Source organism: Trichomonas vaginalis, chromosome II, assembly GCF_026262505.1.
Source record: "Trichomonas vaginalis G3 chromosome II, whole genome shotgun sequence".
NCBI classification, from domain to species: Eukaryota; Parabasalia; order Trichomonadida; family Trichomonadidae; genus Trichomonas; species Trichomonas vaginalis.
This window is the reverse complement of record NC_067204.1, coordinates 914860-933111: the sequence shown is the minus strand read 5'-3', so window position 1 is coordinate 933111 and position 18252 is coordinate 914860. Positions and strand designations below refer to the sequence as shown.

Genomic DNA, 18252 nt, shown 5'->3' with positions numbered 1-18252 from the left:
ATGATATCGGTAAAATTCTATGGAACTGCAGCATATCTCATCGACAAAAGTCTTATACCAATAGTTTTGTTATGGTTAGACCCAGTTGTTGGATATAACTTCATAACATATGGTTCATTCGATACGGAACGTTGCAGTGAAGGCTTACTTTACATCGTTCAGAAACCGAAGGACTTCAATACAAAGAGATATAAGATAGGAAGGACATATAATATAACTCTAAGATATGACAGTACAGTCAATATAGTCAAGGTTGTGTTAGTTAATGATATGAGAGCTGCAGAAACAGAACTACTTGAAAAGTTTGAGAAAATGTATGGTGCTCCCATAAAAGGTAAAGAAACGTTTGAAGTAGATGAGATAGATAAAGCTATAAAATTATTTGACGAAGTTGCTGAAAAATACATGTAAAGCGTTTATTTTTGGTCTTTTGTGAAAGATAGAAAATAAAGTTAGTGTCATTTTTATTTATTTTTTTGTATGTAAGATATGATTTCAGGGATTTTTTTGACGAAGTGTTACTCTTCACTTCGTGTCATAATGTAAAAATAACGTTTACCATGTAAAACGCTTATAAAATAACTGGGGTAGAAAAGAGGGTAGAAGGTTAGATCTAACCTTCTACCCTAAAATATATTTTTGTCTGATTTACGCTCATTACGATGAAGAAGTCTTGACAAAACATGTACGAAGAAGTTTTGACAAAACATTTAAGTTCGATGAAGTCTTGAAAATTCATGAGTTTTGTATGTTTTAGACCATGTGAAAAAACATGTTAGAAAACATGTTAGATCTAACATGCTAACATAAAATATATTTTTGGTCATTTACAATGAAGTCTTGACAAAAACTATCCAACAGCAGAAGATTTCCTTCTATCTGACGTCAAGAAGAAATATAAAGAAACTTTCGACATTGTTAAAACATTCGATGTACTAAAAGAAGAAATAGAAGCTACAAAACTGTTTAGAGTCTCACGAATTCATAACGTTTACCATGTAAAACGCTTATAAAATAACTGGGGTAGAAAAGAGGGTAGAAGACAGGTTAGATCTAACCTTCTACCCTAAATTATATTTTTGCTGAATTCAGCACAAAATTCTGAGTAAAATGGCATATGCTTGCTTCCCTCGGAAAACTGAGAGAAGAGATTCCATATGAAAATCATGAATTTCCTTAAGATAGAAAAAATAAAGTTAGTTTTATTTTTATTTATTTTTTTATTTTGTATGTAAAGACAGATATGTCAACAACAGAGAACACAACAACAGTTATAGTCCATGAAGCTATAAATGAAGAATATGAGTGGGTTCAGTTTAACAAACAACTCCGTCTCATTCGTTCGGTCAAAGACGATATGTACCAAATGCAAAGTATTTTGACAGCATGTTTTGCTCCAGATACTAAACACGCAGACGACTGGTTCAAAAACCAAAGCACACAAGAACTTTTGAGTGAAATTTCTCTAGACCGACTTTTTCCGGCCATGCATAAAACACATGAAAATCGTAAAAATTTGCCAATAAATTTAAGAGGTTGGTATGTACATAGACTTTTAGTAAATGCAGTTGCAATGTGGGCTTCTCCTCGTTATGCATGGCATGTTTACAGACTTCTTGACGAAATTCATAGACAAGAACGTGAAGAGATGGAAAAGAAACTTCAAGCAAAAGATGAAGTCATTGAAGCAAAAGATGAAGTCATTGAAGCAAAAGACAAAAGCATTCAGAAAAGAATACCACGTTCGGTACCAAAAGGTAAGGAAAAGAACTATAAGTATATGATTTATACTGAAGAGATGGAAAATGAAGAAGATAAAGATATGGTTATGTTGCATTTAGTCAGAAGAAACAACAAAAGCTTTTACGACCTTGCTAAGATTTACAAATCTGACAGAAATTGGTTCTATCGCGAAAACTTACCGATTTCAATGACACCGAATGAAGATGTGAAACAAATAGTTCAAGATACGTTACCTCAAACACACTATGATATGAAAGGTTGTACAATTTTTACCTTCAAAGAAGACTTACCGCTACTGAAGGAAAAAATAACAGAGTATTTTGACAACTTCAAACAAGTAGGGTAGATGAACCATTTATTTTTCAAGCTTGACTTCAGATGGCTCAAGTAGCTCAATTAGGTAAATTGCCTCGTCAAATCCTTCTGGCATTCCGAGTCCTTCCTTCCGACAGGAAAAGTCCTTCCTTCCAACAGAAAAAGTTCTTCCTTCCAACAGAAAAAGTTCTTCCTTCCAACAGGAAAAAAATTTCCTTCCGACAGGAAAAAATTTTCCAGTTGTCCGTCCGTAAACCATTCAAATTTTCGAAAATTGAGAACTTTTTGGTCGAACTTCAGGAAAAGTTTTTCCTTCCAACAGGAAAAATTTTTCCTTCCAACAGGAAAAGTTCTTCCTTCCAACAGGACACAAACGAATGTCTCACGTCCCTCTTCCTGAATGCCTTCCAAAGCCAGAAGAACCGACAGCCCCAGCACCACAACAGACTTACTAAGACTAAACACTTAGATTTTTCAAGCTTGACTTTTTACAATTTGAACTTTGTTTGCGTAGATATGAATTCTGAAAGAAGTATGAGGGTCTTGTATGACTTTGTACTTCTCCCATAGTTCATGTCTGTCAAACTTACCTGCCATGGACTCTTTCATAAGTTCCATGAAATCGTCTTCGGACAATCCGGGGAAAAGTACAATGTCAGTCAGTATTCTTTTAACATCCTTACTTAAACTCTTTGCTGTCTGTACACAAATGACAACTGAAATGTTAAAGTGCCTAAGTTTCTTAAGAATTCGACACATATCTTGTTCTCTATTCTTTAACAAAGGATGAGAAGCAAAGTCATCTAAAATAAGAAGACATCTATGAGGGTAAGTCTTCCAATCGTAAGATTGCAATTTCTTCGAAATGTATTCTATCTCTTTCTGTTTGTTTCTGAAGTGTTTCTTCTCTAATATTCTCTGCATTTCCTCATTTGGGTCTTTAAACTTAGAATTTATATACTCATTTATAGCATTATACTTCAAAACCCTTCTTTGGTACTTCTTTATCCAATCTAACAACTCAGAGTCTTTTATACATACTAACTTAGACTTCTTTATAATATCTTTGAACGAATTGACGGTTTGGTCAAATTGACCAGAAGTACTACAAATAACAACTAACTCATAGAATGGGTTCTTCTCATCTAGTTCTTGTTGTTGTGCAGCCATTTTAAGATAAGTGAAAGTCTTACCAGACCCAGGTGGTGCAATTAGACCTGTTATACCATTCTGAGCAAATAAGAACTTGTCATGTATAGGTTTTATCTGAGCATTTTCTAACTTCCTCTTGTTCTTGTTTAAAACATTCTCAAATTTCTTGTCAATGTCAGCAAACTTTTTTTCTAACATATTTTTAGAAAAAATTAAAATTTTTATCTTTTAGAAAATGTCTAGCGATTTCGCTATCTATATTCGAGACAAACTTTTCGACAGCAAAAACATCTGTCGACCATAAAATCTTACATAGTGTAAACAAGAAAGGTGAATTTTGTTCTAAAGTTCTGTTTCTGGGAATATGACAAGAACCATAAAACATTAAGCAGAGCAGTCTTAAAATTTGTCAATGACAGACTTGTTGACAGAGATGACGCCGATTGGAGAGATGAAGTCCAACAAAACTTCTTAGAATGCAAAGAAGACACATGCGCTGTTCTTGAAGATGAAATAGAAAAACAGAATAGATGAGCTATTAAAGGACAAAGAACTTTTACATAAATATGGTTCGGAGAAATTTGACATAACTCCACCAGAAAGAAGAAGAGAGAAAAGAAAGAAAAGAAAGTAGTAGAAGAGAAGAAAGAACCTGAACCAGTTCCAGAGAAAAAGAAATTTGACATGTAAAAATAAAATTTTATTTTTGAACATTTCTGGGTCAATGTCAATGTTCTCTTCCTCTTTAGGAGCAAACACTGGCTTAGACTCTAAAATCTTTTTACCCAATTTACCTTGAACTTCAACTATCTTAGACTCATAATATTCATAGTCGTCTGCTTTCTTTGGTTCATAAGGTATAACAAGTTTGTATGCTTTGCCTTCTTTAAGGTTTGAAAACCTTCTGTCAAAACTTTCTTTGACTGCTAACAAACCTTCTATGTCTAAGTCTTCAAATTTCGCACCATTTTTAGTCACAATAGCAAACTTAACTGGTTCGATGTTCCAAACTTTGCTGAATGAAGACTTTTCAAAATGGTAGAAGTAAACATTCAAATATGTGAATGGGTCTAGTTCTTCTTTAAGTCCTGACATGTACTTGTTTACTGAGATGAATTTCGTCATCTTTTCTATCGGATAAAAAAAAATATTTTTTTTAAAATTTACTCATAAAAATTTTTCTTTGTATATACACCATTCTGTACGTCTAAAAGACTTTTGACATTTGCCAAGAATGTTCGTTTAGACGCTGTCATATAACCATATTCTTGACAATATTGTTTATACGAATCGTACAATGACCTTTCATCTAATGACACAAAGTCAGTTTCATCTATGAACAGTTCATATACACTCTTGTTTGCTTCTAACAATGTTTGTCTCTCTTCTGTATGCGGAATTTGTCTTGGATTGAACTTTGAAATATCTAATGTCATAAAATATGAGAACAAGTGGTTGTAAAAGTCAGATGTCAAAGTTTTCTGCTAAGTCGTCAAAATATTCTGTATCTTGCATATGAGAATCTGACGTTCTGACACTACATATCTTCTGTCAGAACTTTCTAACTTCATCGGAACAGCATTGTTTGAAACCATAATGAAGTTTGCAACATTTTCACAAACTTTTTGGTCTTTATACTTTCTTTCAACAACTCCAACTTTGTCTGTTATAAGACTCTTCAAAGCATTGAGTTCAAAACTTTTGTTGTATCTATACTTTGAAGTTCATTGCAAACTATAAGTTTCATATTCTCTATTGAGGAGTTAAACTTGCCACAGATGTTTTCTAAGTTTGTCATATTCGGATTCGAATAACCTTCTAACAGTTTGCACAAAATATCTGTAAAGAAAGTATTCTTACCTGTTCCTTGTTTTCCAATTATAATGAGAGCAGTTTCATTTTTAGCACTTGGATGTTGTAAGATGTTTGCAAACCAACATAAGATATACTCATAAACCTTTTCGTTGCCATTGCATATAATTTCTTTGACATGGTCTAACCAAGCTTCTATAATATTTTCTTTCCATTCTACTTGTTCGTATTTATATCCAGTGAAGATAGAATAGAAGTTTGGAGAAGGTGTATAGAACTTTATACCTCGAACTGAAAAATCTTCTAACTTTGACAATAAGATATCCCAAGCATCTAACATCTTCATTCCAACTTGTACAACTTTTATTTTCTTAAGTTTCTGTCTACATTCTTGTTCAGACACTATTGTTGCTCTTGGTTTGTTAAAGACTACATCCCATTCTTTCATGACATAACATTCTGGGGCAGAGTCGACATAAATGACTAAACGTTTCAAATTCTCGACTGCTTTGTTATAGTCTCTAAATGGACACATATTTCTGAATGCTTGGAAGTCATAAAAATCTGAAACATCTATTCTGTACATTTTTATAAAATAAAAAAAATATTTTTTTTATTCTTGACTTTGTTGTTCCATTTGTTGCATTTGTGTTCTTGAGCTATTTGTTGTTGAAGTTGTTCTTGTAATACAATACTTTCACCAGTTGCATCTTCCAATTCGAAACTTTCTGCCGTCATTGACAAATACATAGGACATAAAAGTTTACAGGAACAAAGTTTGCGTCAACTAATGTCAACGTTATACTTGCCAAAGTGTTTGAGTTCACTAAGGTTGAAAATTCTGCATTCGAATGAACAATAGGCAAACCAGCAGAGAAAGTATTGTTTATACGCATAAGTATCTTTTGGTCATAATAGTTTCTGTCGACATTCGAATAACACTTTGAACCTAAGTTTGAAACAATATATAAGATTGGTGTGCTTAATGTCAATGGAATAGACATTCCTTTGTATGACACCTTTTCCTGTTTATAGGAAACTGTTGGTAGTAAAAACCAGAAATAAGTTTTGTATTATAGCTCATATTGTTTATAGTAAACTCAGTCGGACATCCAAACATAATGAAACCTGCTCTAGTTGCAGCACATGTTACACCCGTCCTTAAGTATTAAATAAGTCAACAAAACCTGTTGGTGGTATATCTGAGTAAGTATCTTCAAAGGAGTATTTTTACCATTCACAACAATAAAGTCTTCTGTGTCAAAAGAGCAAACAGGCTTTAGTCGTCATTGTGTTTAAAGTTAGTTTACAATACCGTCCTTGAGGACTTTGTAAAGTTTGTTGTTATAGAATTATATGACTCAGGGTTTTTAGTCGTAATAGTATAAACTTATGTCTTCTGCATTTATATATATTTAAAAGTTTTTCTGAAAGTGGAGAAGAACTTCATCTAAACTTTCACATGGCGTTTCTTGAAGTTCTCTGTCTAAGAAGTTCAAATATTTTGTAAAGACATAGAACTTTCCTTTGTCTACACGAACAAACAAAACAGGGTCTTTCATATCGTTCAAAAGTGTGTAAAGTCCTTTACATGAAATAAAGTCTATATTATTTTTCTTCAAACATCTTTCAAGAAGTTTTGACATTTTTACTTAGCAAATAAATTTTAATGAAATGTTGTGGTCGTCAAATATTTTATGACGTCTGGGAAACTATACTTTAAGTTCAACGTTTCACCTCCTTCATAACGTATATCTTGTCAATGACATTATATGAAACAACCACAGCAAACTAATGTCGGGTTCTATTTCTTTGATGTTTATATCGTCTGCCTCTGTCAAAAGTTTCAATAGTTCTTTCAAAACTTCATGAGGTGCAATGACATATGAGTTCACTTTTACAGGGTTGTGTTCGACCAAGTTTAACATTATACCTAAAGCTTGACAAATCTTCTCCTGAGTTTGAAGTTTGTCTTTAAGTTGTTGGTAGTCATTTCGAATATCTGCAACAGAACTTAAGTCTCTGCTAACTTCAGGATATGTTGGTTTTCTTTTACAGGAACAATTGCTATACCATCTTCGTCTTCGTATGGTTTCCCCACTTCAACATCTCTGTCTTTGACATTGACAATAACACTTTGACTGTTTGTTTGAGTTGGTGAATTTAACTTCACATCTGCCACCGCCATTAAACCTTTTGAAACACTTACGCTTCTATTTTTCGGAAATGACATTTTACTTAGAATAAAAAGATGGACGTATTCGAGTATCTCTTCGAATTGAAGCAGAACAAAGTTTACACACACAAACAATACAAATACATTGACAGAATAGTTCTTTATACAAACAATGGTAAATGTTATAGAATAGCAGTCTTTGCTGAACCTAAATATTTTCATAAAGCAAAGAAAGTTGGTATAACCGAGATGGTGAAAGTTCTTGACGTTGACAAAAATATAACAACAAAACTTACAGATATTTCTAAAGGTAAGTTTATCTTACAATATTATGTCAAAACTGGCGTACTGTCAATATTTGACGGAGAGAAGTCAGTTCAAGAACAACTTACTGACCTGCTGCCAAAATCTGCTCGATGGAAGCTGTCGTTATGCCAATCTGAGGAGCCCCAGCAGGTTTCATCGAACGAATCTTCAAAAGAGCATCTTCCGTGAAAAGTGCTATTGGTTTTGTAAACTTCTTTGCTTTCAATTCATCTGGACCGTCTCTGTCACCAGTATATTGTATTTGTACAGTACCAACAGTTGAAATACCACCCATAAAGTCTTCTGAGTCAGCAAATGGAATGCCAAGCCAAAAGTTTGAACGGTCTCCATTTGTATATTGAGTTTTTTGACCTCCTGTATGAGTCCATACTTTCACATATGGCATAATAGAACTTTGCATTTCAGGGTTTATGGTTGTTGTGAAGTTGTTGTTAAAGTTCATAGCATCTAATGTCAAGTTGTATGACCTCATATCCTCAACTGTAGAATATTCTTCTCTTGGATAATATTTGCCATCTATGTTTATATGATATTTAATACCGGGGTTGTAGAAACAAGAATAGTCATTTATAGTTCGTCTGAACAGTACAAACATAGTATCTGCATGTTTCATTGCAGTTGTTAAAGCAATATCTGTTCTTGCACCTGCGGCTCCTGGATTTTGGTTTCCAACTTCACCTGCAAAGTCTTTGACAGATATTTGGTGTATAGGGAACATAAGTGGAACTGCAATATATTTGGCAGCTAAAGCATTTGAAATATCTGGGTCCAACATATAGACTGCAAGTCTGCTTTCTATTCTCTTGCATTCAAATTTTTCGCATGTAAACTTAACTGGGTCCCAAGCAGTTCCAGCAGCATTGAAATAATAGTTTACTTCATTGTTGAAGTTTGAGAAACCAAAGTCTAAGTCAACTTTGTCTTTGCAAAAGTCACAGAACTTGGCTCCACCAGTTCCAGCTACAGTAATGCTGAATGGGTCTTGTGTTGGTGCAATGACTAAGTTATTTTTGCTTGGAGTAAGTTCGATAGAAATTTTTCCTGCCCAGTTTGGTAAGTATCTTAAAAACCTGAAGATGAGGAAAGATGACAAAGGAACTCTAAGTTTCAGTTTTACTTTAGTGGCAGCAGTTCCATCTGAACCAGAAAGGTTAACATAAACTCCTGGAACGTTAGGGTCAAGTCTTCTTATTTTCTCAATATTTGCATACTGGTCTGTTTTTCTCTAGCTTGTGGTTGTACTGAGTTTCTCAAAGCGAACCATTCATAGTTTGCCCATGTTACTGTTTGAACTAAGTCAGAGTTAGAATATATCTTATATCCCATGAAAACTTCTGGAGCATATTGGTATCCGACATAGAAAATTCCATTGCAACCTTTCTTGTCAGACAACTTGGCAGAAGGTTTTATTTCAATGTCTTGTTCCACGTATAAGAATGAGTTGTCAATAGAAATAATATGAAACCTGTCGCAAGCAATATCTACTGTTGTTGAAGAACCTTCTCCAAACTCACCTACGTTTCCATAAGAAACAGCAGTTGTATATTCGTAAGTTCCAGGAACTATTTCTGACCTTCTAATGGCATTGTCGCATTCGTTATACCATTCGGAAACATTTCCGTTCATGGCATCCAAAACTGTTGGCGTTATATTCTGAGCGGCGTACATTTCATATGGGTAAAAATATAGAATAGTTGGATTTATATATCATAATAGAACCACTCGACCAAGCTTTACTTTCTTCCTGACTGAGTTTTCAACTCTTCTTTTTCCTCATTGCCACTACTTTCACTAGATGAAGTTACTTCTTCACTACTTTCACTTTGTTCTACTCTTCTTCTTTGGTGTCGCTTTTGGTAACTTGCCCTCTGCTTCAAGTTGTTGCATCTTTGCCTCATGTTCACCTAGTATGTTGTAAATTTCACGTGTCCTTTTTGCCTTTGGCTCTGGTCGCCCATCTCAGGTAACCTATATCCTAGAAAGATTTTGTCATAGTTTGTATTTGAGTCTTCGCGTATTGTTTGCATGACTCTTTCCTGAGTTTCCGGTTCAAGCTTCTTCAAACAGAGCTTGTCCATATGGAATAAGCTCGTTTCCAAATATATGTTTTTGTAGCCATTCTGTTTTCTTTCCATGTAACAATAAATATCTTTTTGTGAATGGGAAAGCTTTTACCCAATGTTTCAGTCTTGCGTCATTTATTTCTGTAGTTGGTTTTATTTTGTCAAGGAACATGTTTTCAATACTAACATTTCATTTGTACTGTCCATTTGAGTTTTCTTAAATATTCATCCTTCTCGGTTCATTGTCTGCAAAGTAAGTTTTTATGACATTTTGCAAACTTTCGTTTGCAAGGTCATGTACAATAGGTTCTCTTCCTTCTCTCTCCCTAAACTTTCTTTCTAAACTCTTCACCAAATATACCATCTTTATGGTTCTGTGTAGTTCTTTGAGATAAATGTTCTAGAACGTCAGGTGTTATATTTCCATCAGCCATGTTCATTTCATACTGGTTCAAAATATCTGCATCTTTCATATCTTTCAATGGCATTAAAGCCGCGCTGAAAATACCAGCTAATCTGGTTCACCATTCACTTCCATTGCGTCTACAACTTCTTGGAATTGTGGTTGTAAGTTTATGAACACCTATCCGGATTAGCTTTATGACCCCATCTCATTGTAGTTCCATCGTCTGCAGAAACAAAAGTAGGTTTGTTTCCATATTGGCTAGGTTCTGAATGAACTTTAAACAATGTTTCATTTCTATATGTTTTGGTGAAATTTAACTTTTATTTTCACCGAGTTCAGCCAAAGATTGAACGTTATATGGTCGTAAGTAAAAAGGATTGTTGTATTTGCGTACACTTTCTTTCAGTACTTCCATTCTATGCTGAATATTTTCATTCTATGTTGGAGTCTTTTGTATGTCGGCGACATTTTTCGATATTCTTCTACTATGTCAGCCGAATTTTTCTTAGACTCTTGGAAAGATTCCATATTCCCCGCATACACTTGTTGAGGTCAAGATTTTTCGGCTGTTCCAAATCTTCATCTAGTTCTGTGAAGTTAGTTTCCAAAGGATGGACTTGTTTGTTTCCTTCAGGCTCTTCTAGCTGTTGTTGCTGAACTATTTCTTCCATGTCTGGTTGTATCTGAACTTCTTCCTGTGGAGTTTCTTGTACCTCATCTGCTGGCATTTCATATATTCCGAGACCGTTTTTAACAAGTTCCCTATTTAAGTCATCCGCATTCATAACCCTTTCTTCTTTCGTTCCGTCTCTATTTTTTACGCGTTTCATGAAGATAGTTGAATTATCATTTATCTCTGACACCAAATATCTTGGAGTAAATTCAGTCATGTCATTTGGATGATATGCTATTAAATCATATCCCTTAGCGAGCTTGTATTTTCCAGGTTTGAAATTATATCCCATTTGGTGCTGAACCATAAAGCTAAATAGGTTCGGGTCAGTATTTCCTTCCTTGAACTTTCTAATAGCTTCTTTATATCTGTCACTAAAGTCAAGAGTATCTGGGTAACCATAATTTTCCTTAAGCATTTTTAAGAATTCTTGGTTTCCTTGTTCTCTACTTCTTTTATGTCCTTGCTCTGTTTGTGGTTGTTGTTGTGCAGGGTTTTGAACTGTTGGTTGTGGTGCTGGATTTTGAACTGTTGGTTGTGGTGCTGGATTTTGAACTGTTGGTTGTGGTGCAGTGTTTTGAACTGTTGGTTTTGGTGCATGCCTGTGTCTGTGTCCATGTGACGATGTAAATGTTTTAGGTAGTCCTGGTGCAGGTGCTTCTCTTGGAGGGTTTGGTGGTATATAAGTTCCACCAGCTGGCACATATGTTCCATCTGCAGCATAATGTCCTACCTGACTTTTCGTTCTTAAGAAAGCATTTACTAGGTCTGTTTTGGTCTGTTGTAACTCTTTTTCTTGACTTTCCACAACAGTTGCTCTAACGGCGTCATAGGCACTTTGAACTGCCTGTCTCGTTGCTGCATCTGTTATTTTCGTCATATTTTGTGCTACTTCTCTTAACTCTTTGTCGAAACCTTCAGACTTCAGTTTCTTTCCAGATGAGAAGTCGTTCACTAGTTTCACCTTACTATGAAGAGCTTCGAAGGCGTTCTTAAAGTCAGCATTCATTAAAGCTTCATTTGAACTGTCTTCATCCGCTTGTATTTTTGTCCTTATTGACCCTATAAGTTGGGCTGCTTTGGCGTTGGCTTGGGCATCTAACCAGTCATTATTAGCTTTTATATATTCTGCGCTTTTCATTGCCTTTTGCATGGCTGCGTCGTTATTTTTACTTTCTTGTGCTAAGTTTTCATACTGTACGGTTTGGTTTTGCAACTGTAAAAGTTTTTCTGCCTTTACATTTGCTTCAACTTCTTTTTTATACTCATCGCTATCCATATATGTCTTCAGGGCTTTTTGTTTTATCTCTTCATCTTTCAGTACTTTATATTGAGTAGTATGGTTTTTCAAATTTATAACATCTTGTTCCATTTTTGCTACTTCTGCTGCTTTTTCTGACACTTTTTTCGCATATTCCTCTGTACTTAGTTCTTTCAGTTGTTCTTCTTTCTTCTTTTTCTCTACGTTTAACTCATTGAGTTTCTTTGTGTGTCTGTCATATTCTAGTTTCTTTTCGTTTTCACTTATTTGTTTCTGTATGTCTATGTTTGACTTTTTGACATCTGTTATTTGATTTTTGAGTGAACTCAAATTCATTTGACTTTGAGGGTTATAAGCTGTTCCGTCTGCAGCTCCACCATAGCCTGCCATTTTCGCTAAAAGTGCCGCTCTTAAACCTCCACTCTGTGCACCAATAACTCGGTTTAAAAGCATAGGGTTGCTTGACATTTGTTGCAACATAGTGGGGTCATTCATAATTTGTTGTTGCAACTGTTGTTGTGGTGTTAGTTTTACTATTGGATGTTTCAATGCTCTCTTCCTCTTACGTATATTCTTACGTAGCTTACGTGGCATTTTAAGTGAAGTAAAAAACGGTTTTTGACAGATGTTTATATGACACTTTTTGTTCAGCACAAAAAACTACTTGGTCAAAGTGTTGTCAGTTTTGTAAAATAACCGTCCTATCTTGTTTTAAAATGGAGAAAAGACTTCTCAAAGTATACTTCCTTGGAACGCCCGTAACTTTTCCTGTAGCGACGATAGACCCTTATTTGTCCGGACAAAGTTATACTAAACATCTTCAGGGCTAGAGGGCACGAAGTGCCTGGAGGCCCCACTACCTTTTTTTTTTTTTTAATGGAAAGTCCATTTTATTTAAAAAAATTATTACAGACGTCTGAATTTAAGACTCTATGAGATTTTATTCTAAATCATTTTGAATGAAAAATAATCACATGTAAAAATCAAAAATAACGTACTGCCATTCAATTTTCCGTCAATTACCACAAAGATAGTATATTCATTTGTTATAATTTTTCTATATGTTTTAAACTGACAATTTTTTCATTGAATTCAATATTTATAGGTTAATATGTATTGATACAACATTATATTTAAAATGTTGAATAAATATTTTTGGACTGTATTGAATTTGAATTTAATAATGTTTTATATGGATCAGAATATACAGCAAATATTATTGTTTTGATTGGTTTGAACCACAAAAAATTGAAGCACTTGATTTACGTTACCAATAAGCATAATTCAAAATCACATATCTCAGTGCAATTTCTTTACTATTGTTCTTTTATAACTTTTGTGAACACATTCAAATCATTTCAATGATTACAATAAATAAACCTTCTCATATTTATTTCATATATCAATAGTAACCGCTCTTATTTCATCAAAATTTTTTAGATTGTTTTTTCAAAAAAAATTATGGCGGAAGCTTCAACGGATGGCAAGGAAAGTCTTAATCCTGAGGTTTCATCACAGCCAAATCTTATTACTAAACAGAAAGGCTTTCATCTTATTGACCTGATATTTCCTATCTACGATCAGATGATGCAAGTTGCGAATTATCCCAGTTGGGTATCGAGTGTAATCACCATTTTTATTTCATTACAAATGGTGTTTGTCAGTCTATGGGTTTATTCACCTGCTGCAGAAAGGACAACAGGCTCTTGGACAAAAGTTTACAAAGTAATATTAAGCATATTAGCATTTCAAGATCCTCTTGACAATACAACTAGTCATATGGATGCCGCTTATGCATGCCTTGCCGTATCAATTATAACAAGTTTATGGCTTGTCTTCATGATCTTTTTTCATTACAAGTTTTATATAATTCCAAGAATACTAACACATATATCAGTGTTTGTGCTTGATGTACTCGAGCTGATATTTCTAATTCCGTCGTGCTACGTCTTAACCCATGGAGTTTACGCTTTACAGACTGAATACAACTCTGATTACATATCAGAAATAATCATTGGCTTGGTGTGCTTCCTAACATGCTCTTATCATTTCTATAATGGCATTTTTATGAAATCTCGATCTGTTGTTTTGACAAATTTAACATTTCAGCTTTACGATTACTTTGCTGTTTTCACATGGTTTGGATTTTCTACATGCGAGCTAATTCTCTCGCCGATATTACGATATTTTCCAGATTGGTATTTTATTCCATTAATTTTCATTCATTTCCTCGTTGCCTTCTACTGCAGTGTCCGCATTGCTTTTTTCCCATTCTACACCCTATTTAGGAATCCTACGTGCATGGCAATTGCGATTGTAACTTATACTTTAGATTTATCATTATTAGTTCTTTGTTTTGCGAAGAATTTATCATACAACTCCATCATAATTGCTTTTCTCTTCATGTTCTTAATTTCTTATCCATTAAGTCGCTTGTATTTTTCCAGACAAGAAAATCGAATCAAAAAACAACTCTCTTATACAGATGATTACGAACGCAACATTACAGAGTACTTTAACTCTCTTCCCATCCTCAAACACCCATTGTACACCCAGATGTACGTTGTTGTCGGAATGGGCTGCCTCTGCGACTACTTTGTCGATGGATCTCTGACTGATTACATAATAAACAACGATATGATGGAGTCATCTTTGGCAACAATGCTTCAAGTTGTCACTTATTTCCCTTCATATCAGATGAGATTGAACCAATTGTACAAAATACTTCAGAACAAGAGGAAGCTGACATTCGTAAACAGGTTTCTCATATACCAAATATCGAAAATAAGGACAAGAAGGCTTACAACGTCTAATAAAGATTCATTGGACGCTCTGAACAGAGTTAAACTGAGAAATGAAGAATGCAAGCTAGCAATAAACTCTTTCTGGGACAAAACAAGCTGTACATCTGCTTATATGACAGAGATTTCTCAACACTTGTTCGATACAAACAATTACTTCAAATATGTCCTCGAAAATAACCCAAACAATGTCGGAATTAACAACGAATACATAAATTTCTTGGTAGAGGCAAAATGCGACTTTGACGAGGCAATTGACCAGTACCAGAGGACAGAATCAATCCTGGAGGGCCAAAATTATAATGTAGATGTATCATTTAGGTCGCTGGTCAATAAATTTCCAAAGTATTTAACAGATGGAATCGTTGACGAGTTTGGTCGGTCAAATCTGTCGTTTGATAACGTATCGGACAAGGATACAGAGATGATGGATGCGATTATCAATGCCAAATCATCAGGAAGATCGTATAATACTGATGATAAAGATTATATTAAGGATGAAGAAGGTGATGAGCATGTAGCGAGAAAGATATTGAGTCATGCAAGGTCAAGACCTGCTTTGTACAGAGCAATCAACGATTCCAAACCAAGTCATTCTTATTACGACTTAGTTTTCTCTTTGGTTTGCCTTGTTATGAACATCTGCTTCATTCTGATAATTTACTACAGCGCAAAAGAGAAGTTCTGGTGGCGAAGGGAGTCCTACCAACAGTTATCTTTCGTATCCAACTCAGTTTTCTATGCTTACTACTCCAACTTCTACATTCTGAGCCACTGGAGTGCAATGAATAACAGGTACGAGCACAGTATGTCCTTGCTTGGTCCCACTTCAAATGATAACAATAATTTGTTGGTGAACAGCAGTTTATCATACGCCGAACTCATTTACTATTGTCTCGATAAAGGCAGGACCAATCTTAAAGAGATTTTGGCCGATTATTCCACAAGATCACAGAAGTGGAATCCGTACCAAATTTCCGGCGGCCTTATTAAGGAACAGACACGCGTTATTGGCTGCGAGGACTCAGATCCAAACGCCAACATCAGCGGCAGTTTGACTTCTCAGCTAATTTTTGTGTTTTTCAAACAAAATTTTTTGGCCGGCGATTTCAAAACAACCGAAATCGACAATCTCTTCATGAACGACCACTACTGCGGCATTGCGAGCACTCTCAACTACGTTGTGAATGCCACAAAAGATGTCTTCAAGGACTTGCTTTCATATAACTTGAACAGGTCATTGAATTACCAGAAAGAGTTCAAACTGTGGATGATCATCTGCTCTATCCTTGTTTTTGTCCTCAACATCCCTCCCTTTCTCGTCATCATCTACACCTACAAAGCGATGATAAACAACATCATCAAGATACTTCTCAACCTGCCATCGAAAATAAAAGAAGAAGCGAAGGAACCAATGATGATACACGGAACAACGAATTCAGAAGTCAAAGCAGTTCTCAGACAGAGGAATCCTATCACTCGACAGATCTTGAACACGATCAACATAATCTTTGTTCTGCTGATCATCGTCTGCATCATCCTCCTGAGTTTCAACAACATCAAACTCAACGACAGCATGAACGACATGATAAAGTGGTACTACTACAGCATTGCCAGGCTGATCTACCTGAACGAGATCGGAAACAACGCGATACAGCTCATTCTGCTCGGAAAAAACGATCTGGAGCACAACTGCGTCATTACGGATGAGCTGATATTGGATATACAGATGAACTCAAAGAGGCTGACGCAGATAAACAACATTCTCATGAACGGAGACGAGACAACTTCGAAATCAATTGGATACGACACTAGTCTCGACATCCTCCAGCTGGAAAACAAGTGCAACGTGTCTGAGCCAGCGACGTACCACGAGATGTACAGCTGCCTGAACACGTTCAGCCTGCTCAACTACTTCACAGACATGATCGACGACTTGATCAACCAGGAGAAGCTGAGGAGCGGGAACTTGACGACAGAGTTCGGAGAAAATCTGATCCACATACTGGAGCACCACTTGTATCCAGATGTGCTGAATGTGTGCGACAGATTGAGTTATCTGCTGGAGAACAAATTCGACCAAATCCTGTTTCAATCTGTAATTTACCTTTTGCTTGGAGCGATTTGCGTTTTCGCCAATTTCGCTTTCGATTTGACATACGTGAACTCATTTAACGTCGCGTACAGATCATTGCTCAGACTGATGCAGAGACTGCCGCCACAGACACTTGTGTCTTCTTCTGATTTGATCAATTTCCTGAGGAGAAACACGACGAAAACGAGGGAAAACGAGAATTGGTCGATTTCGAAAGGAATCGTAATGAGTGCAAGTGAGTGCGTGATTGTCACAAACACAATGGGAGTGATAGAAATAGTCAATCCAGCAGTGAACACAAACTTGGGAATGACTCCAGACCAAATGCTTGGCCAGAACATTTCGAATTTCGCTGTTTCCGGAGACAAAAACAAAATCAACTCACTGTTTTCTTCGCTTTCCGAGAGCCAGAACTCAGCCCAGGACCAAAACCACTTCATCAATGACTCCAGCCGCAGCATTCCGTTCAATGTCTCCCGCTTCTTAGTGAAGGAGGAGAAGGAAGTTTCCTTTGTTTTCATCATGACGAATATCTTGGACGAAACAAAGAAGAGGAAGGCAGCAGAGACAGCGAAAGCAAAGTCAGAGAAACTGCTCTACCAGATACTTCCTAAAGACATAGTACTCAGATTGAACAGAGGCGAGAAAGACATCTCATTCAACATAAACCACTCTTCCGTTTTCTTCATCGACATCGTGAAGTTTTCTCAGTATTCCAGTCATCTGAGTCCGAGCGAAATCATGCAGAACTTGTCTCTGGTCTTTAACAATTTCGATAAGATTGTTGTGCAGTTCCCTCTTGTTAACAAGATCAAACTAATTGGAGATGTCTACATGGCTGCTTCCGGAATATTCCACCAAGATAACTCTAAGGAAGAACACGCGGAAAGTGCAGTAAAATGCTGCCTGAAGTGTTTGAAATCGATGGAAGACATAAACACGAAACTTAATTCGTCTTTGGAGCTCAGAATCGGAATAAATAGCGGAGGCCCTTTGATTGGAGGAGTTCTGGGTGCTGACAAACCAACATTCGATATTATTGGAGATCCAATAAATGTCGCAGCAAGATTGCAATCTTCTGACATCCCAGGAAGAGTACAAATTTCGCAGTCAATAAAAGAACTAATAAAAAGTAATGATTTCACAATCGAGGAAAGAGGAGAAGTATTCTTGAAGGGAAAAGGAAACCAAATAACTTATTTCATTTATTATGCAAATAGAGCGCTTTCTGAGGAACAGTTCTCTTTGAATATGTTCTCTGGGGCAATTTAATTATATTGATTTTTATATATTTTTGTTTATAAAGTGTTTGTTTTTTATTTTATTTTAATATCATATTATTTTCAGATGAAAGAAAATGCCATCGAAAATTACTTACAACTTGAAGTTTAGATGATAATGTAGTCATGATACTTCCATTTATGTATA

General features: G+C 35.5%; 9 protein-coding genes and 2 pseudogenes across 11 annotated transcripts, besides 1 other annotated feature; 4 read left to right on the top strand and 7 right to left on the bottom strand.

Moving 5' to 3' along the window:
- Window positions 1–411, top strand: TVAGG3_0463330 (organellar and viral DNA polymerase type B; the record flags this gene model as incomplete). Its single annotated transcript, XM_051235160.1, has 1 exon — window positions 1–411. One exon carries the CDS (start codon window positions 1–3, stop codon window positions 409–411), a length of 411 nt encoding a protein of 136 aa, XP_051092984.1.
- Window positions 1–10260: part of a mobile genetic element that runs on past the window's edge.
- On the top strand, window positions 1244–1902 carry TVAGG3_0463320 (KilA, N-terminal/APSES-type HTH, DNA-binding family; the record flags this gene model as incomplete). Its single annotated transcript, XM_051235159.1, has 1 exon — window positions 1244–1902. A coding segment is annotated over one exon (659 nt), but the record flags the coding sequence as incomplete, so codon positions are not given.
- On the top strand, window positions 2122–2628 carry TVAGG3_0463310 (uncharacterized protein; the record flags this gene model as incomplete). The annotated part of the gene is made up of 1 exon (XM_051235158.1): window positions 2122–2628. One exon carries the CDS (start codon window positions 2122–2124, stop codon window positions 2626–2628), a length of 507 nt encoding a protein of 168 aa, XP_051092982.1.
- Window positions 2816–3408, bottom strand: TVAGG3_0463300 (protein of unknown function, DUF4106 family; the record flags this gene model as incomplete). The annotated part of the gene is made up of 1 exon (XM_051235157.1): window positions 2816–3408. A coding segment is annotated over one exon (593 nt), but the record flags the coding sequence as incomplete, so codon positions are not given.
- On the bottom strand, window positions 4028–4335 carry TVAGG3_0463290 (protein of unknown function, DUF4108 family; the record flags this gene model as incomplete). The annotated part of the gene is made up of 1 exon (XM_051235156.1): window positions 4028–4335. A coding segment is annotated over one exon (308 nt), but the record flags the coding sequence as incomplete, so codon positions are not given.
- On the bottom strand, window positions 4374–5206 carry TVAGG3_0463280 (annotated as a pseudogene). The gene has a single exon. A coding segment is annotated over exon 1 (833 nt).
- On the bottom strand, window positions 7587–7925 carry TVAGG3_0463270 (protein of unknown function, DUF4106 family; the record flags this gene model as incomplete). Its single annotated transcript, XM_051235155.1, has 1 exon — window positions 7587–7925. One exon carries the CDS (start codon window positions 7923–7925, stop codon window positions 7587–7589), a length of 339 nt encoding a protein of 112 aa, XP_051092979.1.
- On the bottom strand, window positions 8119–8851 carry TVAGG3_0463260 (annotated as a pseudogene). Its single transcript has one exon. A coding segment is annotated over exon 1 (733 nt).
- Window positions 10261–11097: 837 nt separating the features above from the next.
- Window positions 11098–11820, bottom strand: TVAGG3_0463240 (protein of unknown function, DUF4106 family; the record flags this gene model as incomplete). The annotated part of the gene is made up of 1 exon (XM_051235154.1): window positions 11098–11820. A coding segment is annotated over one exon (723 nt), but the record flags the coding sequence as incomplete, so codon positions are not given.
- A 391-nt stretch (window positions 11821–12211) lies between these two features.
- On the bottom strand, window positions 12212–12522 carry TVAGG3_0463230 (protein of unknown function, DUF4106 family; the record flags this gene model as incomplete). The annotated part of the gene is made up of 1 exon (XM_051235153.1): window positions 12212–12522. A coding segment is annotated over one exon (311 nt), but the record flags the coding sequence as incomplete, so codon positions are not given.
- An 867-nt stretch (window positions 12523–13389) lies between these two features.
- On the top strand, window positions 13390–18148 carry TVAGG3_0463220 (guanylate cyclase protein; the record flags this gene model as incomplete). The annotated part of the gene is made up of 1 exon (XM_001298939.1): window positions 13390–18096. The coding sequence occupies one exon, from the start codon at window positions 13390–13392 to the stop codon at window positions 18094–18096; it is 4707 nt and encodes a 1568-aa protein (XP_001298940.1).
- Window positions 18149–18252: the final 104 nt, after the last annotated feature.